We start from the raw sequence: 23,503 nt of genomic DNA, 5'->3' as shown, positions 1-23,503 counted from the left end.
TGGATTTGAGGAACTGAATAGAAAAGCACTTGTCTCTTGTTTTATAAAAATTTGAAAAATATTTTTGAAGAAGACCCCTATTGTTATAACAGCCCCAAATTCCATTGTAGTCTTGGGCTAGTCTTCTGCATTGTCAAAGGGAGAAGGTACAATAGAGACTGGGTGGGGGGTCTATCTGTGGGGATCCCTCATGAAAAGTAGATTGTGAAAAGCATGCCTCTGTCATGCAAATCTCACTCACCTGTACATGTTCCTCTCTCTGTCAACCACCTCAGTAGCCACAGGTCCCATAGGTCCCCAGAAGTCATCCTCAGTCCCCAGAGATTCCAGGGGTTTGTCTCCTGAAAAGTCAGGGAAGCATGGATGAATGGTCTTTAATTGGTCAAGTTATGAGCATCACTTTTGCAGGAGTGGCCAGGTGGTGGTCACTGTTTTGTCCAGCCTTTTCTACCCTGACTTCCTGAGTAATGTATCATGGCTGAATCCTTTTCTAGATTGACCAGCTTAGTCCTTATCAGGAAGTGCATCTTCAGTCTATATCACTGGTCCTTGGGCTACCTGCATATATATACATATATATATGTATATATATACATATATATATTATATGTACACGCATGCACGCGCGCACACACACACACATGCACACACACTATTTTTTCACATTGTGCTTTTTGAGCAGCAGTCCCAACACACCTACTCCTAAGCCAGCCTTTTGTGTTTTCTTCCTTCCTAGCATGTCTCAAGTGGGTATGCTGAGAACAGAACCCAACTCAAAAGTTGGATGAGCAGAGGGTCATGGAGGTGAGTCCTAGACCATAGTAGATCAGAGTGAGGTACGGAGCCCTGGTACAGAGCCTGATACAAGCCACACTCTTGAGAGAGTGGCAGAAATAGCACTCAAGGTTGAGAGAGAAGAAAGTAATGCTCCCTCTGGGTTCCATGTGTGGTCTTGCAAGGTCTTGCAAGGGTGAGGCTCTTGTTTATGGCGAGTTTGTATTTTCCATGTCAATGACAGGGGGATAGAAATGAAGATCACTTCCAGGACTTTTATTACAGATAAATTTTTCTGTGTGGGTCAGGGCATTTACACACATAAAACCTCACCAATATCACTGCTTCAACAAGATCTTCCCAATGAGAACACTAGTTGACATGGTAATTTGGTTGAAGCAAATCTCATAATGCTCCATGCCAAAATAAAGAGCTATAGACACTTAACAGCTGGTAGGAGAGAGGTAACATCAGTCTTCCCCAAGCATGGGTTATCACATAGGTTATCTAATCCTAGGTGGCCACCCTCAAACATGTAAACATGACCAACAGTAAATGGACTCATCACATTATTCATGTATACATAAGTATACATACCTGTAAGCACACATAATATTAACAAAAATAATATTAAAGAAGAGGTCAGGAATTTGAGAGTTTGTGGATGGAACACAGGAGGAGTTGGAGTGAATAGATGGCAGGAGCAAAAATTATGTCAATGTAGTACTTATGTATAAAATAAAAATCTCAAACAAGAAAGAGAAATGATATTTTCTTCCTACAGAGTGCTCTTGCATCCAGTTCTCACAGGGTCTGGGTCTGATACCTTCACATACCTGACTCTTGTGTCTTCTTCTTGAATGAGGTTGGGCTATCACCCACTTCTTCTTTATCCATGTTCTTAGTAGGGACCATCACATGTGGTTTCCTACACATAGACATATTCTTTCCCTTAGATGTCAGGCAAAGCATGCAGAGCCATGGCTGTGTGCACAATATCCCCACACAAATTTCAACCCATCTAAATTTTACCACTGTCCCAGGCTTCTTCTCTGAGCCACAACTGTATAAAGGCCTCCATCCTCCTGTGCATCTCTGGTGCCAGAACCAGGACAATCTCAACCTTTCCTTTGCTTTATATGCATAGGTCCCCAGTGTTCGCACATTAGAATGCTATTCCCTGATGCAATGCAGCAGTGCTCATAGGATGAAAAAGGGTCAGGCACAATAAGCCCCACAAGGGCTCTGCCTTCGTGAATGGATCAATACCAGCATCACAGAGGTGGATTCCAGTGCCATGACAGAAAAGCCAACTTAACATCTTGCTCTCAGCATTCCCTGTTGTGAAATCAGATGGAAGAGCAAGAAAGGCTTCTCTAGATGAAGAGTCCATGCCCTTGCCCTTCCTTACATCCAGAACTGCAAGAAATAATCTCTATCCTTTATATTCAGTGGTCAGTGTCAGACATTGTGTTTTACCAAGAAAACAAACTAATAATTGTTCACTTTGAATGATAATCACCTAGACTATACCTTCTAAATCTCCCCTCCTTTCTGTTCTCTACACCCATAAAGCCTCCATGCTAAGTCCTAGGATGGACTCAGCAGTGTCCTTAGCAACTGCCTATATCCTTCAACAGGTATATCTGCTTTTGATGTTGTCCCTTCTAGTCTATTTTCTACACAGTAGCTGATCATAAAATATGGGAGGAGATGCCGCTTCATGACTGAGTTCATGGAGTGCCTCTCATTGCCTCTGGGCAGAAGTAGACATTTCTTGGCATAGCCACTAGTCTTGTTGTGGTCTCTGTCTATACCAGGGACTCCTATGTGACTGTTTCCTGCTCACTAACATCTAGACTAGTAACTCTCATATTACCATGTTCCAATGTCACCTGGATAGCCTGCTAAATCAGAAATCTTATTGAAGGATGCTGCCCTACCCAAAATTCTGGGTCAACAGAGATGGAGTGGAGCCTAAGAGCCTGCTTTTCTGTGGATCTCTCAGGTGATGGTGAGGCAGAGCTGAAGGTCTCCACATGTGGTTTCCTCTCCCTCCAAGGAGCTGCACTCTCTGCTTCCTAGAACCTCTATACCTGGTGTTTTTTTCTTCCCAATTCCCACATTTCCTATCTTTGAGTGGTCACCAATGCTCACTTCAGCTTTGGATGAGGTCAGACAGACCACCACTGCACTCCTGGGCTTCCTGGGTACAATTATGTGGACAGTGGGGAGCAAGTGTTTCCTTTTTGCTGGACTAATGTAATGAATGTTGGACAATGTTTGCCTTGTTTACTGATATACCCTCAAATGCTCAAATAGTGTATGGTGGACAGTGTTTCTTTAGGCCCCTCCACTCAATGAATTGATGATCCTCCTATGTCTAGAGGCCCCTCCATTTCACATGTGGCACAGAAGCCAGGTACTTGAGGACAAATGGAATTCATAATCATGAACCAAAATGTGCCAAAAGTCAAACTCTAGCACAGTCCCTAGAGGTGGAAATGGACTATTTCTTCCCTGAGGCTTTATATCCCATAATAGTGTGTGTGTGTGTGTGTGTGTGTGTGTGTGTGTGTTGAAGCATGCACATTCTTTTTCGTGTATGTGTCTGTCTGAGCATTAGTTGAAACAGTGATACACAGAGTGTGTTTTCTTTCCTAAGCATTTCTGTTTTTCTTCACTGTGGTTTCTGCTTTCATTGTTCCAGTGGTCTAAGTTTACTAGTGGCTACTGTCATCATACTTGTTGTTTCCAGAAGACTCTGCACCAAATTAATGTTTCATAATTTTTTAAGATGGAAGACCTTAATTAGGATGTTATATGATTCTATTTTTCCTTAAAAAATCATCTGACCTCCCTATATATGTAAACCTTCCTTCAATCACTGTGGTTTGCTGGTTTCTTCCAGGCTGTGTGTATCTTTCCCACCTCAGGACCCTTTCCCCAACTCTCAGCTTGGAACCAGCCACATAGAGTCAGGGTTGATCAGAGGGAATTCTTTCTCCCTCCAACATGCCCCCTTACCATGTGCTGGAGATGAGCAACTTTGGATTCCTTGCCTCCAGGGTCCTGAGCTCTGTAATCACTTGGTCACTAAGAGAGGCCTGGTCCAGCCTGCAACCAGAAGAGGGGGCTGTTTCTTTTGAAATTTTCCACAGGATCTCGAGAATCCAGAGTCCAGGATTCTGGACTCTGTTGTCTGAGGATGGAGCCAGTGAGGAGGCTCATTCAGTCTTATCCTTGATCAAACATCAGGACAAGGGGGGGGGGGGAGATAGAAAGCAACAGCAGGCTGAGAGGAAGGAAATATGTCCATGAGGCAGTCTCAGTGGGACTTGGTCGGTGTTCAGTGAGATCTGACTACAAGAAGAAGATCTTTGAAACATTCCAGAGCTGAAATAAGGGGCTGAACTTTTATACCTCGTATTTACAGGTCAGTCATTGGAAACAGATTGTGCTAGGAAGAAAAACATGGCCATAGATAAGAGGACTCTTGTTGGCAAAGGGCACTTCTATAGCTATCAGCATTCCTGAATGCTTATAGTCATATCCATATCCCCAGAAGGATTCTGGGCAGCTCTTCAAGGTGAACACTTAGGGTTAGGATGCAGGATTTCCTGGACATTCACCTTGAAGGAAAGAGCCTCGGTTCCATTTTCACCTCCAAAATCCATTCCTTTAATGTTTAGGAAGGAAATCTTGTCCTTACATAGAAGCCAGTATCAAGGTCCTCTGGTCTATTCTTATGACCTCAGGTCCTAGGGTTGCTGATGGAGTTAGAGTAGTACCCGACTTCTCTGCATTTCAGAGTGATTTCATTCTCTGTTCAGTTCCTAAGCATGGGTACATCACTCCCAGTCTGCTTGCTGGGAGGCACAGACAATGCAGGAGGGGAAAGGCTCCTCCTCCTCTGAGAGGCTGTGCAATGACACTATCCTGTTTTATGGGGAGTGTTGGGAGCCGACTTTAGTAGAAAGTGACTAGATCAACTTTTCAGCCATCTGGAACCATATACCCTGAGGAAAGACTTGGTTTTCAAAAGCCTATAACAGCTGAAGCACAAAATATATTGTTTATCCCACATAGCTTGTTTTACTGTTTAGTAACCTCAGCTGTATGGTGCACGTGGTAAAGCGTTTTCACCTGTGTTCTCCTATTTGTGCTTATAAATACCCAGGATTTCCTTGTAAGGGTGTGGTGTAGTAGTGGAGTAGGGTGGTATAGTGTGTGGTGTAGTGGTGGTGTAGTAGAGTAGGAATTGTGTGTGTTGAAGACAGTAAAGGAGACTTGACTACAGATCCTCTGGTTTGTTTTCCATTCTTCGCGTTTCTCCCCCTTCTTCCCCCCACTCTCTCTCTTGCTAGACCCCGACCTGTGGACAGAGCGGGCTGCAACAGGGGAGGGCAACAGAGCCTTTGAGTTCAAGATTGTTATGTCCTCAGGAAGGAAAGAGATATATAAGAATTCACATGTAACTGTAGTAGTCTAAAAGACAGACCGGCAGCAGAAGCCAGTCCTGGACTTGTTCTTCAATGTGTGAAGAATAGTCATGGCTGAAAACGTACTGGGGCACAAAGGTGCCACCCAGCTAGGCCTGTTTTAGCTACCAGAGGGGAGGAAAAAGTTGGGCATCACTGGCCATCTGTTCCTTTAGGTTTGAGAGTTGTGGCAGAAGGCCAGAGTGAAATCTCAGGGCACAGGCTTGCCTGACTTTTTCCATTGGCTGGAAGAACCAGCAGGCTCTGAGTACAGGGGTTCATAGCCTCTGTGGTTCTCTGAGCTCATGAAGGGTACTGGCCAACAACCCCTGGGAAGTATTCCTCTAGAAAATGCCTGTGGACTTGTGCTAGAAAGGTGGAAGGACCAGAGAGGGAACAGCTTAGAGACAGAATGAAGGGCTGTGTGGAGAAGGACAAATTTCTCCAGGGCTGTAGTCTGAGGTTTTCTTAGTTTGCATGGAACTCTAGGCCAGAAGGAATGGTACAGCTCCAGGTACATCTATCTATTTCAGGCTTTTGTCATCAACCCCTGTGACTCTCTGTTTTTCCAGCTTCTATCTGTTCTAGAATCTTCCCCAACTCTGTCTTTGCCTTGACTGCTGGCCTCCTGTTGGCTGACCAAGGCCCATTTCTCTGTCTTGCCCCAGAGATCCCTCTTGGGCCATTCAGTAAAATTATGCCTCTCTCAGAATTATACTATTTGACTGAACTGCATTCAGCATCTCCTCAATATAGAGTCACAAGTTGATGGGTGATCAATGTCTGTTTCTTTCCATATAACTCAGAGGACAGATCCATGTGTGTTTATACTTCTTTTTTTAGGACCTGCACCAATGCTTGGCACACAGCATAATATGTATGCATGTGTATATGAATTAATAAAGGAATAAATGATAGAGGCATTCTCCTGGAGTAAAGCAAACCTGGGTGTCCCTTACTATATATAGCCTTGCTAATGCGTGTAATTCCACCATGCCCAGCTACTTACCTAATATTATCTTTGTTTATATATATGTATACTGTATGCCATTTTATATGTACTATGTAATATATATCACATGTCCATGAGATGGTTATCACATTCCATTTAATATGAGAAAACAGTTTTCCAGAATTCTGTGACTTGTCCAATCACAGGTTATTAGTGGCACATCTGGTCAGGAGCCAGGTTGACTATGAATTATCTATCCCTTTTCTTTCTATGGTTTGTCATCTGGGAACTCACCTATGTCCCTTCCCTTATTTATGACCAGAATGGAATTTCAGGGCTTGCTTACCACAGGATGCTGAGGTTGCAGGCAGGATTCCTGAGCCCGTCACACAACAGTCTTACACCATCATCACCCAGGTCATTCAGCTGCAGGTCTAGCTCAGTCAGGCTTGAGTTGACACTGAGCACTGAGGCCAGGAGTGAACAGTATGTGGTTGTGAGGCCACATTCAACAAGCCTGCATGGGAGATGCTCACAGTCAGCTTCTTCAGGGCTCATTACTTTTGAGAACTTATCTCAGGTTTCCATTTGTGAGCCCTGGGATGCTGAGCTGCCAGCGGTTAGCTCTCTGTTGTGCCATTTCCGGTCTAGGTAGATAGTTCTAAGCTCTCCACAGCTGAGCAGCAGGAACAATGGATATAGGTCAGGACTAATGCTCTGCTACCATTGGCCATGGCAGAGTCTGTAGGCCCAGGATAGCTCACTGCTGTATTTCAAGAGTCATGTGAAATGAAATTCATCAAATGTAGAGTAGGGCATGGTCTCATTCATTAAGTGAGATCTTAATCAAGATAAAGTCCATAGGAACAGAGTAGAAGTCTGATTATGAGGGCAGAGGCAGGAGGAAATGGGAGATGCCATTTGTCAGACCTGGAGCTTTCCCCACTCAGGCTTCTCTTTGCCTCTGTATTCTTCACTTCTGCTTTAGCTGTGTGTGTCCTCAGGAAGTGTGCTCCACTGAAGCCCTCATGAGTCCAGTGTTATTAGCAAGTGGTATTACTAGGGAATGCCAGTTCTCATAATCCCCAAGGAAAGAATCTCATTTGTTTAATTTAATGAGTCTGCCATGTGTTTTAAGTGTGGTAATAGGAGTTCAGTGAATACTTGATAATGCCAAGTCTCACTCCAGACATCCTTTGCCTTTAGTATCCTCCTATCTACCCCTGATTCAGGGAAGAACCCAGGCCAGACTCACCACAAGGTCTTTAATTGACAGTCAGGAAGGCTCAGAGTTGTACAGAGACTTTGCACTGCAGAGTAGCTCAGTGGATTCCCACTGAGGTCCAGCTCCTCCAGATTTCTGGTAAATTTTAGATTGTAGAAGAGAATCTTCCAACTGGCATCAGTGATTGGGGTCCATCTGCACCTGAGGGGAGGGGAAAGAGAGGTGTGTGTGTGTGTGTGTGTGTGTGTGTGTGTGTGTGTGTGTGTGTGTATAGTCCCACATAACAGATTGGGTTTCAATTGACCTGAGCCTGAGGCACCGGTATGCTATTCCCAGAATTCACTAGCCTTCTACATGAACTTTTGCTCCAAATTCTGGATTCTCTCCTCTGTGTGGTTTCTCATCTATGTGTTTTAGGATAGTATGCTGTGTGCTCAATTTGTGTATATGTGTCTGACTCAGTCTAGGTGTCCCAAGGGTGTGAAAAATGGTTTGCATCTTTTCTTTGCAATCTATAATGCTCCGATCATGGCCTGACACAAAGTGCAACCTTGGAAATTCAGATGGGCTTTTTCTCTTTTATGTGAGTGCACCTGCTTACCTTTGAAACAGATTTCTGGAATCTCATGATGGAAAGCTCAAAGGGGTATAGGAAAAGAGCCCAGGATAGGCAGTCGGGAATGACTCTGTGACAGTATGGTAAGCGTGATCATACACACACTATATTCTACAGCTGTGTTGGTTCACATGGTCCTTGTATTCTTCCAAGGATAGAGGACCATAGGGAGAAAAGAGAAGGGGGTGTGGACACACACACACACACACACACACACACACACACACACAGAAAGAGAGAGAGACAGAGAAACAGAATAAGAGAGACACAGAGAGACAGAGAGACTGAGACACAGATGGAGATACACAGAGAGATAGATACAGATAAATTTACAATACCAAAGATATTAGGGAAACCAAGTACTAAACTTCAAAGAAACATTTTTTAAAAAGGTATTTATATATTTTTACTTTGTGTGTATGAGAGTATGCCTAGTTGTCTGTGTCCTATATGAATGTAGGAGCCAGCAGAGGCTAGACACGGCCTGGTATCCTCTGGAACTATAGTGAAGGTTGTGTGAGCCATCTAATATGGGTGCTTGGAATGGATACACAAGCATTACCAACAGAATACCAGACATAAAAGTGAGAATCTCAGGGGTAGAATATACCATAGAAAAATTGATACATTGGTCAAAGAAAATATAAATCAACAAAGTTTCTGACACAAAACATCCAGGAAATTTGGGATTCTATGAAAAGACCAAACCTTAGAGTAATAGGAATAGGAAAAGAAGAAGATTCCTAGTTCAAGGGCCCAGAAATAATTTTCAATAAAATCATAGAACAACAATTTTGTAACCTAAAGAAAGTAGCACTTATAAACAAAGGAGAAGTTTGTAGAACCCTAAATAGATTAGAGCAAAAAGACAATCTTACTGTCACATAATATTCAAAACACTTACTATACAGAAAAAAGAAAAAATATTAAAAGCTGCAAGGAAAAAAGCCCAGTAGCATATGAAGGCAGGTCTATTTGAATCAATTAGACTTCTCAACAGACACTGTAAAAGCCAGAAGGTCCTGAGAAGGTGTCTTGAAGTGTCTAAAGGTCCAGGATGCCAGCCCAGAGTACTATACCTAGCCAAACTTTCAATTGTGTACATGGAGAAAACAAGATATTCCATGACAAAACTAAATTTAAACACTATCCACAAATCCAGCCTCAGAAGATAGTAGAAGGAAAACTCCAACTTAAGGAGGTTAGCTACATCCAGAAAAACACAGGGACACACACACACACACACACACACACACACACACACACAAATATCAGCAACATAAAAATAAAAGTAATTAAACATCATTGGTCTTTAATATCTCTCCACATCAATGCACTCAACTTCCCAATAAAAAGACATAGGCTATCAAAATGGATGTGAAAACAGGATCCATCATTTCGCTGCATGAAAGAAACACATTTCAAGACAAAGATAGACATTATCTTAGAGGCAAGGACTGGAATATGATTTCCAAGCAAATGGACCAAAGAAGCTGTAGTAGCCATTCTAATATCTAATAAAATAGACTTTCAACCAAAATTAATAAAAAAGACAGAGAAAGACATTTCATATTCATCAAAGAAAACATCCACCAAGATGACGTCTCAATTATAAATATCTGTTGCTCAACTCCAAGGGCACCCACATTTATAAAGAAAACATTATTAAAGCCAGAATCACATATTAACTCCATACATTAATAGTGGAAGACTTCAACACCAAAGGACAAGTTATCCAAACAGATACTAAACAGACAGACAATGGAACTGACTCAAATGGGCCTAACAAATTAAAAAAAAAATCTCCAGACCACTTAATACCTCACTGAACCTTTTCCTAAATTGACCATATACTTTGTCACAAAGTCACAAATGTCAACAGATACAAGAAAATTGAAATACCCCCCTGTATCTTATCTGCCCAACATGGATTAAAGAAACAATAGAAAGCCTTCTAAGTCGTGGAAATTAAATACTTAATGTCTACTCAATGGCCACTGGTTCAAGGAAGGAATAGAGAAATTAAACACATTCTAGAATTCAATGAAAATGAAGGCACAGCATACCCAAACTTAGGAGACGCAATAAATGCAGTGGTAAGTGGAAAGCGCATAGCACTAAGTGCCTTCATAAAGATCTTAGTGAGATCTCATACAAGAAACTTAACAGCACAGTTGAAAGCTCTAGAACAAAAAGAAGCAAACACACCCAAGAGGAGTAAATGGCAGGAAATAATCAACTCAGGGCTGAAATCAATAAACCAGAAACAAAGAGGAAAATATAGAATCAATGAAACTAAGAGTTGCTTCTTTGAGAAAATCAACAAGATACACAAACCCTACCCTTATCCAACCAAATAAAAGGCAGAGAGAAATCAACAAAATCAGAAATTATCCAAATTAACAAATTATCCAAATTAATGAAATCAGAAATGAAAATTGACATATAACCACAGTCACTGGGGAAATTGAATCATTAGCTCCTACTTCAAAAACTCCACAAACTTAAAAAATCTAAACAAAATGTTATCTATCCTTGATATATAACACTTACCAATGTTAAAACAAGATCAGGCAAACAATCTGTATAAACTCATATTTCCTAAGAAATAGGAGCAGTCATTAAAAGTCTCTGAACCAAACCAAACCCAAACAAACAAAATCCCCAGGGTCAGTGTTGAATTCTGCCAGACTTTCAATGAAGATCTAATATTAGTACTCCTCAAATCATTCCACAAAATAGAAACAGAAGGAACACTGACAATCTCATTTTTTGAGGCTACATGTACTCTGATACCTAAATCAGAAAAAGATTCTACCAAGAAAGACTATTTAAGTCCAATCTCCCTTATGAATATTGAAGGAAAAATACTCAATAAAATATTTGCAAACCAAGTCTGAGAACACATCGAAAACATTGTCCACCATAATTAAGTAGGCTTCATCCCAGGCATGCAGAGGTGGTTCAACATTTGGAAATTCATCAATGTAATCTACCATATAAACAAACTGAAAAAAAAAACCCACACATGATTGTTTCATTAGATTTTGAAAAATAATATGAAAACAGATGAAAACTTTTTTATACTGAAAGTCTTAGAGATAACAGATGATACAAGATGCATACCTAAACACAATGAGGACAACATACAGCAAGCCAATAGCCAATGTCAAATTACATGGGGAGAACTTAACACAATTCCACTAACATCAGGAACAAGAAACAGCTGTCCACTCTCTCCATAGTTATTCAGTATAGATCTTGAAGTTTTAGCTTGAGTGATAATACAACCAAAGGGGAACAAATACATACAAATGGGAAAGGAATAAATAAAAAATCACTATTTGCCGATGATAGAGTACTATATATAAGTGACTGCAAAAGTATTACCAGAGAACTCCTATAGCTGATAAACATCTTCTGCAAGTGGCTGGGTACAAAATTAACTAAAAAAAGATATCAATAGGTCTCCTAAATAAAACAACAAATGGGCTAAGAAAGAAAATATATGAAACAACACCTTTCATGATAGCCAGAAATAATATAAAATATCTTTGAGTAATTCTAACCAAGCAAATAAAAGGCCTGTATAACAAGAACTTTAATCATTTGAAGAAAGAAATTGATGAAGACATCAAAAGATGCAAAGATATCCCATGCTCATGAATTGGTAGGATTGTAAAAATGGCCATACTGCCAAAAGCAATGTACAGATTCAATGCAATTTCTATCAAACACTAACACATTTCTTTACAGACCTTGAAAGAACAATACTCAAATTCATATGGAAAAACAAACAAACAAAGAAAACAGGATAGCTAAAAGAATCCTGTACAAATACAAAAGCTTTTTGTGGTATTACTATTCCTGACTTCAAGCTGTACTACAGAGCAATAGTAATAAATACTACATGGTACTGGCATGAAAAAAGATAGGTTGATAATTGGAATGAAATAAAGGAACCAGAAGTAAGTCCACACAATTTTGGATGCTTGATTTTTGACAAATAAGCCAAAACTTCACAATGGAAAAAAGAAAGCATCTTCAACAAATGTTGGTAGTCTATCTGGATGTCTCCATGTAGAAGAATGCAAATAGATTCATATCTATCACCCTGCACATATCTCAAGTCCATGTGGACCAAAAACCTCAACTCAAAATCAAATACACTAAGTCTGATTGAAGAGAAAGTGGGATATAGACTTGAACATATTGACATAGGAGACAACTTAGTGAATGGAACACCAAGAGCTCAGGCCATAAGATCAACAATTAATAAGTGGGACCTCATGAAATTGAAAAGCTTCTTTAAGGCAAAGGAATCTGTCAAAAGGACAAATGGCAGTCTTCAGAATGGGAAAATTTTTTCCACCAACTCCACATCTGACAGAGGGCTGATATCCAAAATATGTAAAGAAGTCAAGAAACTGGACAACCACAAAGCAAATAACACAATTAAAAACTGAGAGACAGTGCCACAAGGGAGCTCATCCCAACACTACTAATGATATTCTGCGCTACTTGCAGACAGTCACCTACCATAACTGTAATATCATAGGCTTCACCCACAGCAGCTGATGGAAACAGATGCAAAGACCCACAGTTGAACAATAGGTGCATCTTGGGAAATCTTGTGGAAGAAGGGCATGTGGGATTGAAGGAGCAGGAAAGGTGAAGCACCCTACAGGAAAATGTACAGAATCAACTAACCTGGTCCAACATGGACTCACAGAGACTGAAACACCAACCAAAAGCATGCATGGGATGGATCTAGGCCCTCTACACAGATGTAACAGATGTGTAGCTTGGTCTTCATGTAGGATTCCTAATGGCCGGAGCTATAGCCTTCTTTGTCTCTGCTGTCTGCCTTTGGATTCCTTTCTCATAACTGGACTGCTTTGTCTAGCTTTAATAGCAGATGCACCTACAAGTTGAAAAGCCAAGGTGGGTTGGTGACTATGGGAGGCCTCTCCTTCTCTGAACATAAAGGGCAATGGGTGTGGAAGTAAGGTGAAAGGTGGGACCTGGGAAGAGAGAATGGGGAAGCCACAATTGGGATATAAATAAGTAAATAAATGAATAAATAAAATGAGGGTACATATTTAAACAGAATTCTCAACAGAGGAATCTCTAATGGATTGAAGCACTTAAAGAAATATTTACCATCCTTAGTCATCAGGGAAATGAAAATTAAGATGACTCTGAGATTCCATCTTAATCCTGTCAGAATGGCTAAGATAAAAAACCTTAGAGGCATAATTCTTCCCATGTACAAGATAGGGAGGAATAAATGATGGAGTAGACTTTGAGGGAAGGCCAACCAATGACTGGGCCAACTTGAGACCTATTCCATGAGAGGGAGCCTACCCCTGATACTGTTAATAATATTTTCCTATACTTGAAGACAGGAGCCTAGCATAACTTTCCTCTGAGAGGCTTCACTCAGCAACTGATTAAAATTGATGCAGAGACATGCAGCCAAACATTGTATGGAGCTTGTGGGATCCTGTGAAAAGAGAGAGGAAGGATTGACAGAACCAGAGGCATCAAAGACACCATAAAAACTAAAACAACAACAACACATATAGAATCAGAGAGAATACATGTGAGAGATCTAGGCCCTCTGCACGTATTTAACATTTGTGCAGCTGAGTCTTCATGAGAGTCTCCTCAAGTGTGATCAGGATTGTCTTAAACTTCATGGTCTGCTTTGGGTCCCTTTTCCCTAACTAGGCTGCACTGTCTAGCCTCAGTAGAAGAAGATGAACTTAGTCCTACTGTAACTTGATATGTTGAGGCTGGTTGATGTTAATGGGAGGCCTCCCCTTTGAGGAGAAGTGTAGGAGGGTGAATGAGGGAGATAAAGTGAAAGAAAGGGGGTAGGAGGTGAGGACTGAGGGGAAGGAAGCTATGATCCAGATGTATAGCAAATAAATAACTTAATTGATAGTAATAATAAAAATCTTTCAAAATCATGAGCCACTCCCAGGACACTGTTTCTGCTTCTTGCTTGTGGTGTAAGATAAAATCTCTCCAGTGTTCCAGTCACTATGCTTTCCCTCTGCCATGAGGGACCATGACCTCTCTGGAACCATGAGCCCAAATCAACTCTTCTATAATATGCCATGGTGTTTTATCAGAGCAACAGAAAATTATCCAACAGAGCATGCCATCTCTCTACCAATGAGTTTCATCCTTAGCCCATAATATCTTGAGATAGCACCATACTATGTAGCCCAGGCTGGACTGAGATTTCTGCCCTTGCATCTGCTTTCTGATTTTCAGATGACAGGTCTGCACAGCTAAGCTCAGCTTCTCCAATTCCTAACCCTGTACTCTATGAGAAATGTAGTTTTCTGGTTGATACCAACCTTTGGTGTTTTGATCATTGATAGATCATCACTTCTCTACAAGCATTTATTAGTCCATCCTAGTCATATAAAAAGAGTCATCGAGACACCTTCCTGCATGTGTGTAACACGGTTTGATCACATGTGCACTTGGCCTTACTTCCCCTTCTCCTCACCCCAACCTGTTCTCTCACAATCAGTTCACTACTTTCAAGTCATTTGGTTCTCACACAAGCATTTTTTCCTGTCAAAATGGTGTCAAAGCCCTGACATCAAGGACTCTTCCTAACTTAACCTCCTGAATGATGTAATTTCAGGTTTATGCCAGCAAGCCTAGCTCAGATTATTAGGAGAAAAATTTTCAACACATAAAAAGAGAAGACTTAAATAAAAATATCTCTCCTCTTAAGTAAACACTCCCTTTCCTGACACCTGGTATGTGTTTAATCATGGCAAGAGTCATTCCATGTATAATTAATTTGCTCTATTCTCACACAGTTTCTCTGGTCCTTGGACAGCATATGTATTACTTGTCTTGTGATTGATTGGTAGGTCATTGTATAAAATATGTACCTAATGAATATTTACTGAGTCAATCATGTAGAGGAAAGAAGACACATACTGATATTAAGTAATCTGTTCTGCACAGTGGTAGGAAATGCTGGATGGATGACGTGTACTTTGCTGCTCAGCTTGGCAGAAATTTAGGGAGCCTTTCAGGTGAGTGCCGAGGCCAGGCTGCCTTTTTTGACACAAACACTTATTATCTGGGCACTGAAATCATAGTGAAATCATAAATATGCATTTTTAGGTGATAGGGAAAGACTTCCAGGCCAAGGTTACTTTCATGGGGATAAGTGATGGTGCCTGCAAGAATGAGCTGTTTCTCAGAGAGAAAGCATGTTAAGAGAGAGGATCAGAAGTGCTTGCTAACAGGAGCCTGATATAGCTCTCTCCAGAGAGGCTCTGCCAGAGCATGACAAATACAGATGCAGATGCTGGCAGCCAACCATTGGACTGAGCATGTGGGCCCCAATGGAGGAGTTAGGGAAAGGACTGAAAGAGCTGAAGGAGTTTGCCTGGCCCCAGCTGCATATATAGCAGAGGATGACCTTATCTGGCATCAGTGGGAGGAGAGGCCCTTGGTCCTGTGAAAGTTTGATGCCCCAATGTAGGAGAATGCCAGGGTGATGAGGTGGGAGTGGATGGATGGTTGGGTAAGGCAGTACCCTCACAGAAGCAGGGGATGTGGAGATGGGATAGGGTGTTTGTGGAGGGGAAACTGGGAAAGGGGATAACATTTAAAATGTAAATAAATAAAATATTCAATAAAAAAGAGGGAGGATCAGTAATAGTTGCCATTGGAACCCCCATGAAGTGTGAAGATGATTTGAATCAGTGAAGCTGGATGTTCCTCAACAAGGCATAGGGAGAGACAAGTTCATAGTCCTATCCCATGATCAAGCACACCAAAGTAAATAGAGAAAAGTGGTCTTATTCACTAGTTAGATGTCACTGATGACCTGTACCCCACTGCCCATGAACCAGCTGAAAGTGCTGCTGGTGCTCAGAACACGTGGCTCATGGCATCCACAGGGAGTCTGGAGAGAGGGCTGTGTCTGAATACTCACAGGACCACCCTTGGAGCTGTTAACTTATGTTCATGCTGTCCTTTCCTTTTCAGCTGGAGACTCCTCACATGACAGCAGAACTGAATGCAGAAAGTGACCACCATGAGCTCCATGTCTGTCTGTATCACCAGGTGCTTCTCCTTTGTCTGGAACACTGTGTGTGCAATGTCATTTGGGCCAGGCACTATTGTTCCTTGAAGATCATGCATCACATGTGTCAGGAGCTCCTTTTCCTGATTTTCATACAGACAGTGGAGCAAACCCAGACATGGTGGTTGATAGGGTTGGGATTTTGCTAGGATGTGCCTTAGCAGCTTCAACTTTGTCTTCCCAGGAAGGCTGCATGAAAAGAACTTTTCCATTTCTTTCAATCCCTCTTTACTCAAAAGACCAAATAGAAAGCGCACAGTGGGTGTCTCAAACAGGTTCTGACTTCCATATCGTTCTACCAAGGTTTCCACAATTCTGTCATCTTCCATATCACCATGTTTTTCCTCACTATCCTCCAAGATGTAGGAAATCGCTGCAAAGAACTCCTGGAAACACAAATGGACAAAGCTGTATCTCAGAGTGCTGGTCTGCTTTTGAAGAACACCAATCTCCAGGAAAGTGACAATGGCATCCTCTGCAAACCCTTGGTTACGGAGGTCGCTTTCACTGAACAGGGTCCTTCTTTGGCAGATCCCCTGAGCAGCCAGTGAGCAAAGGGCTCTGAGCTGTGTCCCCATGTGCTTACCTGGGATTATCAGGGAAAGGTATTTCAGGCAGAGAGCTGTGGTGGTCTGTGAGGTCAGTAAGAGGTCTCCACCTTGATCCGTCTGCTTTTTTAGGCAAGTGCAGACCAGCCAGCACACCCAGGGGACCTCACACAGGGTCAGGAGCACTGGGTTAGATCCAACCAATTCAAAAGCAGTAATTGCATCTGAGAGAGATGCAAAATATGTGTAGAAATATTCTACCCGTTCAAACTCAATGAATCCTAGCACTTCTATCTGACATGGATGCCCCAAGGAGGGAATGAAGTTCTGTATATCTGTTGTCCGAGCTGTGAGTAGGAAGGAAGCCTCAGGAAGGATGGATTTCCCCAGCAAACTTCCTAGCAGTGTGTGCACAGGCTGAACTTGACTCCAGTGCAAACATAACTCAGTATTCTGCTCCTCCAAGAACCATGCTGGCTCATCTATGCCATCCAGGATGAAGAGCAGCTTCTCGGGGTGAGACAGGATCTGAATGATGGGAGATATAGGCACTTCCTGGCCTTGTGCTATGAGCTCAGCCAGACTCAGCTGCTTGCCCTGGGCCAGCTCTCTGCAGCTGAAGAAGAAGACATGCTGGAAGCGATCCCTGTAGAGCTGACCTTCCTTCCAGGCTCTCCTCACCTGCATGGCCAGCACTGACTTCCCAACTCCAGCAGCCCCCTCTATTATGACTAATTGAGGCCCTTTTTGGATACCTATGTTTGGGCCAAATAAGTCTTGGATCTCAATCATATGTCCTCCTTCTTCTGGTACACAAGGATGCCAGCTTTTCCTGACCAAGTTCTCTGAGCCTCTTGTACACAATTTTTGGAAGAGTAGTAGATTTGTGAAATTTTGGAACAAATTCTCCCTTTTAAGTGACTGTGTCGGGTAAAGAGTCTTTTTTCCTTTCTTCATATATATTTTTGTACAAGATGCTAAATGGAAGAAAAAGTTTGAGCAGAAGTATTTACATTAGTGTTGTATGTTCATTCAATAATCCTTCCCTCTCTCCTTCCTTTCTTTCTTCCCTTCCTTCCTTCCTTCCTTCCTTCCTTCCTTCCTTCCTTTCTTTCTTCCCTCCCTTTTTCCTTTCTTTCTTCCTTTTTTCTATCCTCTTTCCTCCACTTGTACCTTTTTGCCTACATTTCTTTTTTCTTTCCTTTTTTTTTTTTTTTTGGTTCCTTATCATCTAGATGCATTTAGGCATCTGTCTAAGCTGTGGGTATTAGAATATTCTGAACAGTGTAGTGCATAAAATCTGAGTTTGGAGTAGAATATTCTACTTCAAGTGATCATGTGACTAATAATTCTGTCTGATATTCATTCATGCTTCAGACATTTATCGATTTGTTACCCTGTGCCAGACCTGCTGTTGAGGCTGAGAGTAAAGGGTGAGTTCATAGAAGTAACACTGTCTTCATTCAGCCTATGAGATGATGCAGTAGCTCCACTGAGCTCTGCTTTCTCATTTGTAATTTGGTGTCTGTGATCTCTCTCTCTCTCTCTCTCTCTCTCTCTGTAGAAGGTCATGGAGTAGTGGGGAGACTACAAATAGTGGAGTGGATGTCTACTTCTGATAGGTCCTATTGGATCCACCATTCCAGTCCTGACAACATCATCCTGAAGTCTTGATATTATGGGTCTGACAGGAAGATTTAGGAATGTCATACTGTTCATGTTTCAGGATTTAATCTTGGTACCCTCTCCCCAGGATTGTCAATCTTGGATTTATTTTGTAGTGTACTTCAGATATCTTTGGTCATAAGAAACCTTGTTTCTGGCTACTGTTTTTTGTCCCCTCTGAAACAGAGGTTGAAACTCAGTTGCCAGTGTAGGAGTGAGGGCTATTCAGGAGTAAGGGGTACAGGTCAAGAGTAGGTGTTTGGAGTCATGATTTTAGGCTTCTTAACAATTGACAAATACTTTTTTTCTAGTAATGGGCAGACTGTTGTGGGAAGAAATACTTTTCCTTTCTTGCAGGCTCCTGTTTGTTTTTCTATGCCCTTTTCTGAGGCTGAGTAGTCATAGTTTTCAGTCCTGGACACCAAGCCTCCAGAACTATAATTAATATTCAGGTTTGACAAAAATCCACTGAGCATGGTTCTGTAGCTCTATAATTCATTACTCAGAAGACAGAGGCAGAAAAATCAGGACCTCCAACCCAACTTTTCTATATAAGGAATTTGAAACCATCCTAGGCTACAGTCAACCAATCTATCAATCTATCAATGAATCCATAAATCAGTCATTCAATCAATAACTCACTCAACCAACCAAAAAAATAAGAAAAAATAAGTTACCCAGTCTTTGTTTTCTGTCCTGTTTAATGGAAACCAAACTCAGACATTTGATCTTCAATTAACATGATCCACAGTTTTCCACTGTGCATTCTGCTGAGCTTTACCTCTCTTGGTCTACTCCTGCTTCCTCTAACCAGTGCATCTGAGGATTTCCAGGTTTTGACCAGAACACACATCTCAACTCAAGACAAGACAGACAGTAGGTTGACCTATGGATAAAAATCCAAGTTGATTCCTCAACCATAGACAATTGCTGAAAGTACAAGGTACTTCCATGGATGAGGTGTTAGAGATAAATTGGTGAGAGCGCTGAGTATAGCATCAGTTTATACATTATCCCTTGAGGGCCTGGCTTCAGGGCCAACTTTTCTCTGAAATCAGGATCTATAGATCTGCACATATTGTCTTCTGTAGGAGAACTTCTAACATCCCCTGAGTGCACCAAACTGGCTACTCATGTCTGTTGCCAAGGTTTTCCTGGCTCATAACATGTCTTCTCAAAGTGCCAAGAGGCCTAGCTCTTCCCAGAGCACTTTCTCCAAGAACTTCCAATTGAAATGTATCTGTCATTATGCAAATACCTAAATCCTCTTAAGTTCCATCACATTCGAAATGCATGTGGGGGAAGCAAGATTGTTCAACAATTAAAGAACTTGCTCCAAAGCATGTGGACTAGAAGTTGTGTTCCATGACTTCATTTATATGCTGAGTTTGTATTTGTGTTTTCTGTACTTTCAGTGCCAGCAAGCTGAGACAGGGGCTTCCCCAGGGTAAGATGGCTCAGCAGCTTTACGACTTGATGAATTCTGGGTGTAGATGATGGGATATTCTACCTCCATGAATAAGAGAACAACTAAGGAAGATTCCTGACATTAATTTAGTGCACTCACATGTACATGCACAGTGTGAGTCCCTACTCATATATGCCCTCACACATGCAAACTTATATATACTTACATGTGTACCACACAGACATGCACACACACACATACACATAGACACACACACAAAGAAGAAAAGGGTCAATAAAATTTATGTAAATTGGATAGAAGTGGAAAATATTCTACTTAGTGGTGTATTCCATTGCCCACAGAAACAAATGCCACAAATTTTCTGTCATATATGTATTCTAACTCTACATATTTTGATTTGCAGATTTAATTTATTTTTCAAATGTTTCTGTTAAGTTCTTGACAGTTTTCTACTTATATGTGACATGTACATGATTTCCACATTTTCTCTAGTCCCTGTACAATTATTCTGAGTCCTCTCCTTCCATTTCAAATTTAGAATATTTCTTTTTTAATGTCTGTTTTGTCTTAAGTTCCTTCCAATGAAGATGGCGAGATGAGAATTTTGTTCTTTCCACAATCTGGAGGATAAATCCTCAGGTGTAGTGGTTGGAAGAAGCAAGAGTAGAGAAGGAGAAGTGAAGCTCAGCAAAGTGCACAGTTATAAACTGTGGAGCATGTTAAATCAAGAACAAATGTCTGAGTTTGGTTTCTATTGGCAATCATAAGGGCAAAGCACTTCCCTTAATTCCAATGGCCTCCTGGGAGCCATGGCCTAGTAGTGAGACTGCAGGTGCAGGATTTCTAGGTGGAGCTTGGAGAAACCCTTTGGAAGAGAAAGGATGGTAGGAGCTAGAGGGGCTAAGAAGAACAGAAGAACACAGCCCATAGAACACAATCATCTAAGCAGGGCTCATAGGGGCTCACAGAGACTGAAGTGTCTGTCTTGTAGCCTTCCTGGGTCTGTGCTTGGTTCTCTGAGTAGATGCTGTGGTTGTTTAGTTTGGTATTTTTCTGGGACTTCTAACAGTGGGAGAGGCAGTGTCTCTGATTATTGTTTGTTCTTAGAACCCTGTTCTTCCTACTAGATTGTATTTTATAGCCCTGATATGAGGGTTTGTGCCTAGTTCTCTTTCATCTTGTTATGCTGTGTTCAGTTGATATTCCTGGGAAGCTTATTCCACTCTGAGGGGAAATGGAGGAGGAGTGGATTGGGAGGGAGATGTGGAGTTGTAGAATAGAATTAGGAAGAATTGAGTCTGGGGAAGCTGTGGACAGAATGTGTTGTAAGAGAAAAGAATTTATAAAAAGTAAAAAATAATTAGTCCTGTTAATTAATAAATGTGTTTTTACAAAAATAGTTGTGACTCATGACAGTGAAGGCAAAGCTACAGTTCTTCAACTGTGAGCCTTTACCTCCCCAAGCCTTGCTCCTCTTGTCCCCAACAGTGGTCTCTTTCTCAAGGCTGGCTGTGTGATTTCAGTGTGAGTGTGATATAAGTGAATCCCTGGCATGGGGCCTGGCATGTGTGGTGTGTTCAGGAAACTCCTGGTAACTCCTTAGCCACATGAGTGATTAGGAGTCCTGTGGAAATGGATTCTCCTGTTTGCCAGTTTTCTGTTCAGAAAGGCAAGCTGTATTGTCATGATGAAAGACAGTATCCTTAATTCCAAGGGCTTCCTTGGAGCAGTAGTCAGGCCCAACAGTGAGAATCCAGGCAGGATTTCCAGAGTGCTGTCTAGGTTTCTCCTGTTCTTGAGCTCTTGCTGTGGCACTTTGTCCATGCCTTTGTGTCACCTTAAGGGGATCATCTCATTGGTTGGATTGAATTTTCCAGTCCTCAGTCAATCCCTCTGATTTGGAAGATTGGGTAAGTTGGCCAGGAAACTCATGGCCTAGTGGGTTGGGGCTGGAAAAGCTTGGTGAAAAAGTGCATAGGTTCTCCCAGTGAGAAAGGATGGGGCTGAAGTATCTAGTTACAGAACTCCCACTGGGCTTCTGACACTTACACTTTGAACTCTTTAATGATCCTGTGAGATGATGTCAGGGCTAGCATTGTCAATGTCACAGAATCTAGTAGCATCCAGCAAAATATCCCTGGGAAGATTTGTGAGGGATAGGTTACATTAACTGAGGTAGGTCCACCCTATTTTTAGGTGTCACCATTCCTAGTGCTGGAGTTTTGGACTGAATGAAAAGGTGTCAGGAGTCATACTGGGACAAGCTAATAATTAGCAGGTGATCATCCTGAAATGGCTTGCCTTGGATTATTATATAATCTGCAACAAGTGAGCCCTTAAGCAAGGCTGTAAGGGACTTATTTTAGAAAAGATTTCTGCTATTAATATGCTTTTCCTATTATTATTATTATTATTATTATTATTATTAAACAAATATAACCATCACTAAGCAATAGCACACCCCTTTGGAGCAGATCTCTGTAGATCCATGAAGATGTACTGTCTTGTAGTGATGCTGTGTAGACAAATAGATGACTTCTTAAGTTTTAATGATGATTCTATAAGAATTCCTAAAATTATATCAATGATTATTAAGCTCTTTTATAGTGGGACTGCTATTAGGTCCCATTCTGATAGTCAAAACTGTAATGAGAACTCTGCCAGTCTTCCAAGTGTCATCAGTTAATTGCTCTTAGATTGTAACCAGACTTTCTCCTACTCAGAGCACATTCTAAAAGGTTGTAAAACAATTAACCAAAGGTCACAAATAGGGAACTCACGATTTATTATTGGTGCTAGGACAGAAGATAAAATATTGCCTGGGTTTATCTATACAAAACTTCATTAATTTCTTAGTTACAGTTTTAAACCTTCAGTGAACCTGTGGAGCTAGACAGGTGATGGATGTTTAGCCAGATAATTACTCCTAATGGATATGCATATAAACATTCTGTGTTGTAAATTTCTATTTCAATTTATGATTTGATTTTTTGGTGTGAACTTGTGAGGAACTTTGTAACATGTGACCATGTATTCTGAAAGGTGTAAAAGTAATGAGGACAAAGACAAAGAGTGGTAGTAGTTAGCCGTTCATTCCTTTGTTCCCTTTCCCCTGCCTAGAATTTTTTCCCTTAGAACTTTTCCCTTATTAGAACTTTTTCCTTTTTGCCATTTAGGATCTTTCCACTTTTCCCCTTAGATAGCTTTCATAGGAAACTTTTTACACTTAGTAATAAACTCTATAATAAGCTGGGCAGTGGTGGCACACGCCTTTAATCCCAGGACTTGGGAGACAGAGGCAGGCGGATTTCTGAGTTGGAGGCCAGCCTGGTCTACAAAGTGAGTTCCAGGACAGCCAAGGCTATACAGAAAAACCCTGTCTTGAAAAACCAAAAACAAACAAACAAACAAACAAACAAACCAAAACAACAACAACAACAACTCTATAATAACTTCTCTAAGTGTTTTTTTCTTCCTGTGACCTCAGGCTACTAGGCATAAATTAGGGCCCAGCAGTTCCTGCTGAGAGAGTACAAAGGCTGATTGTACTCTCCTTTGCTGTTTTTGGGCTGAGGTGCTAAGTGCCAGAAACTGCAGAGGATCACAGATAGCAGGTCAGCTACAGTAGTATACTAAGTAAACTTTTGTAGCATAGATAAGTAAACTTTAATTATACAGCAAC

The 23,503-nt window shown here is 41.3% G+C and overlaps 1 protein-coding gene across 1 annotated transcript in view; it reads right to left on the bottom strand.

Moving 5' to 3' along the window:
• The window catches only part of LOC117710976 (NACHT, LRR and PYD domains-containing protein 1a-like), a 44,239-nt gene that overhangs the window by 17,415 nt on the left and 3,321 nt on the right, over window positions 1-23,503 (bottom strand). The window contains exons 3-8 of the mRNA XM_034506331.2: window positions 16,030-17,704; window positions 7,463-7,633; window positions 6,554-6,724; window positions 3,802-3,891; window positions 1,611-1,702; window positions 242-341 (exon numbers count right to left, since the gene is read on the bottom strand). Of these exons, the coding sequence (XP_034362222.2) occupies window positions 242-341; window positions 1,611-1,702; window positions 3,802-3,891; window positions 6,554-6,724; window positions 7,463-7,633; window positions 16,030-17,704 (2,299 nt within the window). The remainder of the gene's footprint in view (window positions 1-241; window positions 342-1,610; window positions 1,703-3,801; window positions 3,892-6,553; window positions 6,725-7,462; window positions 7,634-16,029; window positions 17,705-23,503) is intronic.

This window comes from Arvicanthis niloticus, chromosome 6 (assembly GCF_011762505.2).
Source record: "Arvicanthis niloticus isolate mArvNil1 chromosome 6, mArvNil1.pat.X, whole genome shotgun sequence".
Taxonomy (NCBI): domain Eukaryota; kingdom Metazoa; phylum Chordata; class Mammalia; order Rodentia; family Muridae; genus Arvicanthis; species Arvicanthis niloticus.
The sequence above is the reverse complement of the archived record's forward strand: the minus strand, read 5'-3'. Positions and strand labels throughout refer to the sequence as shown.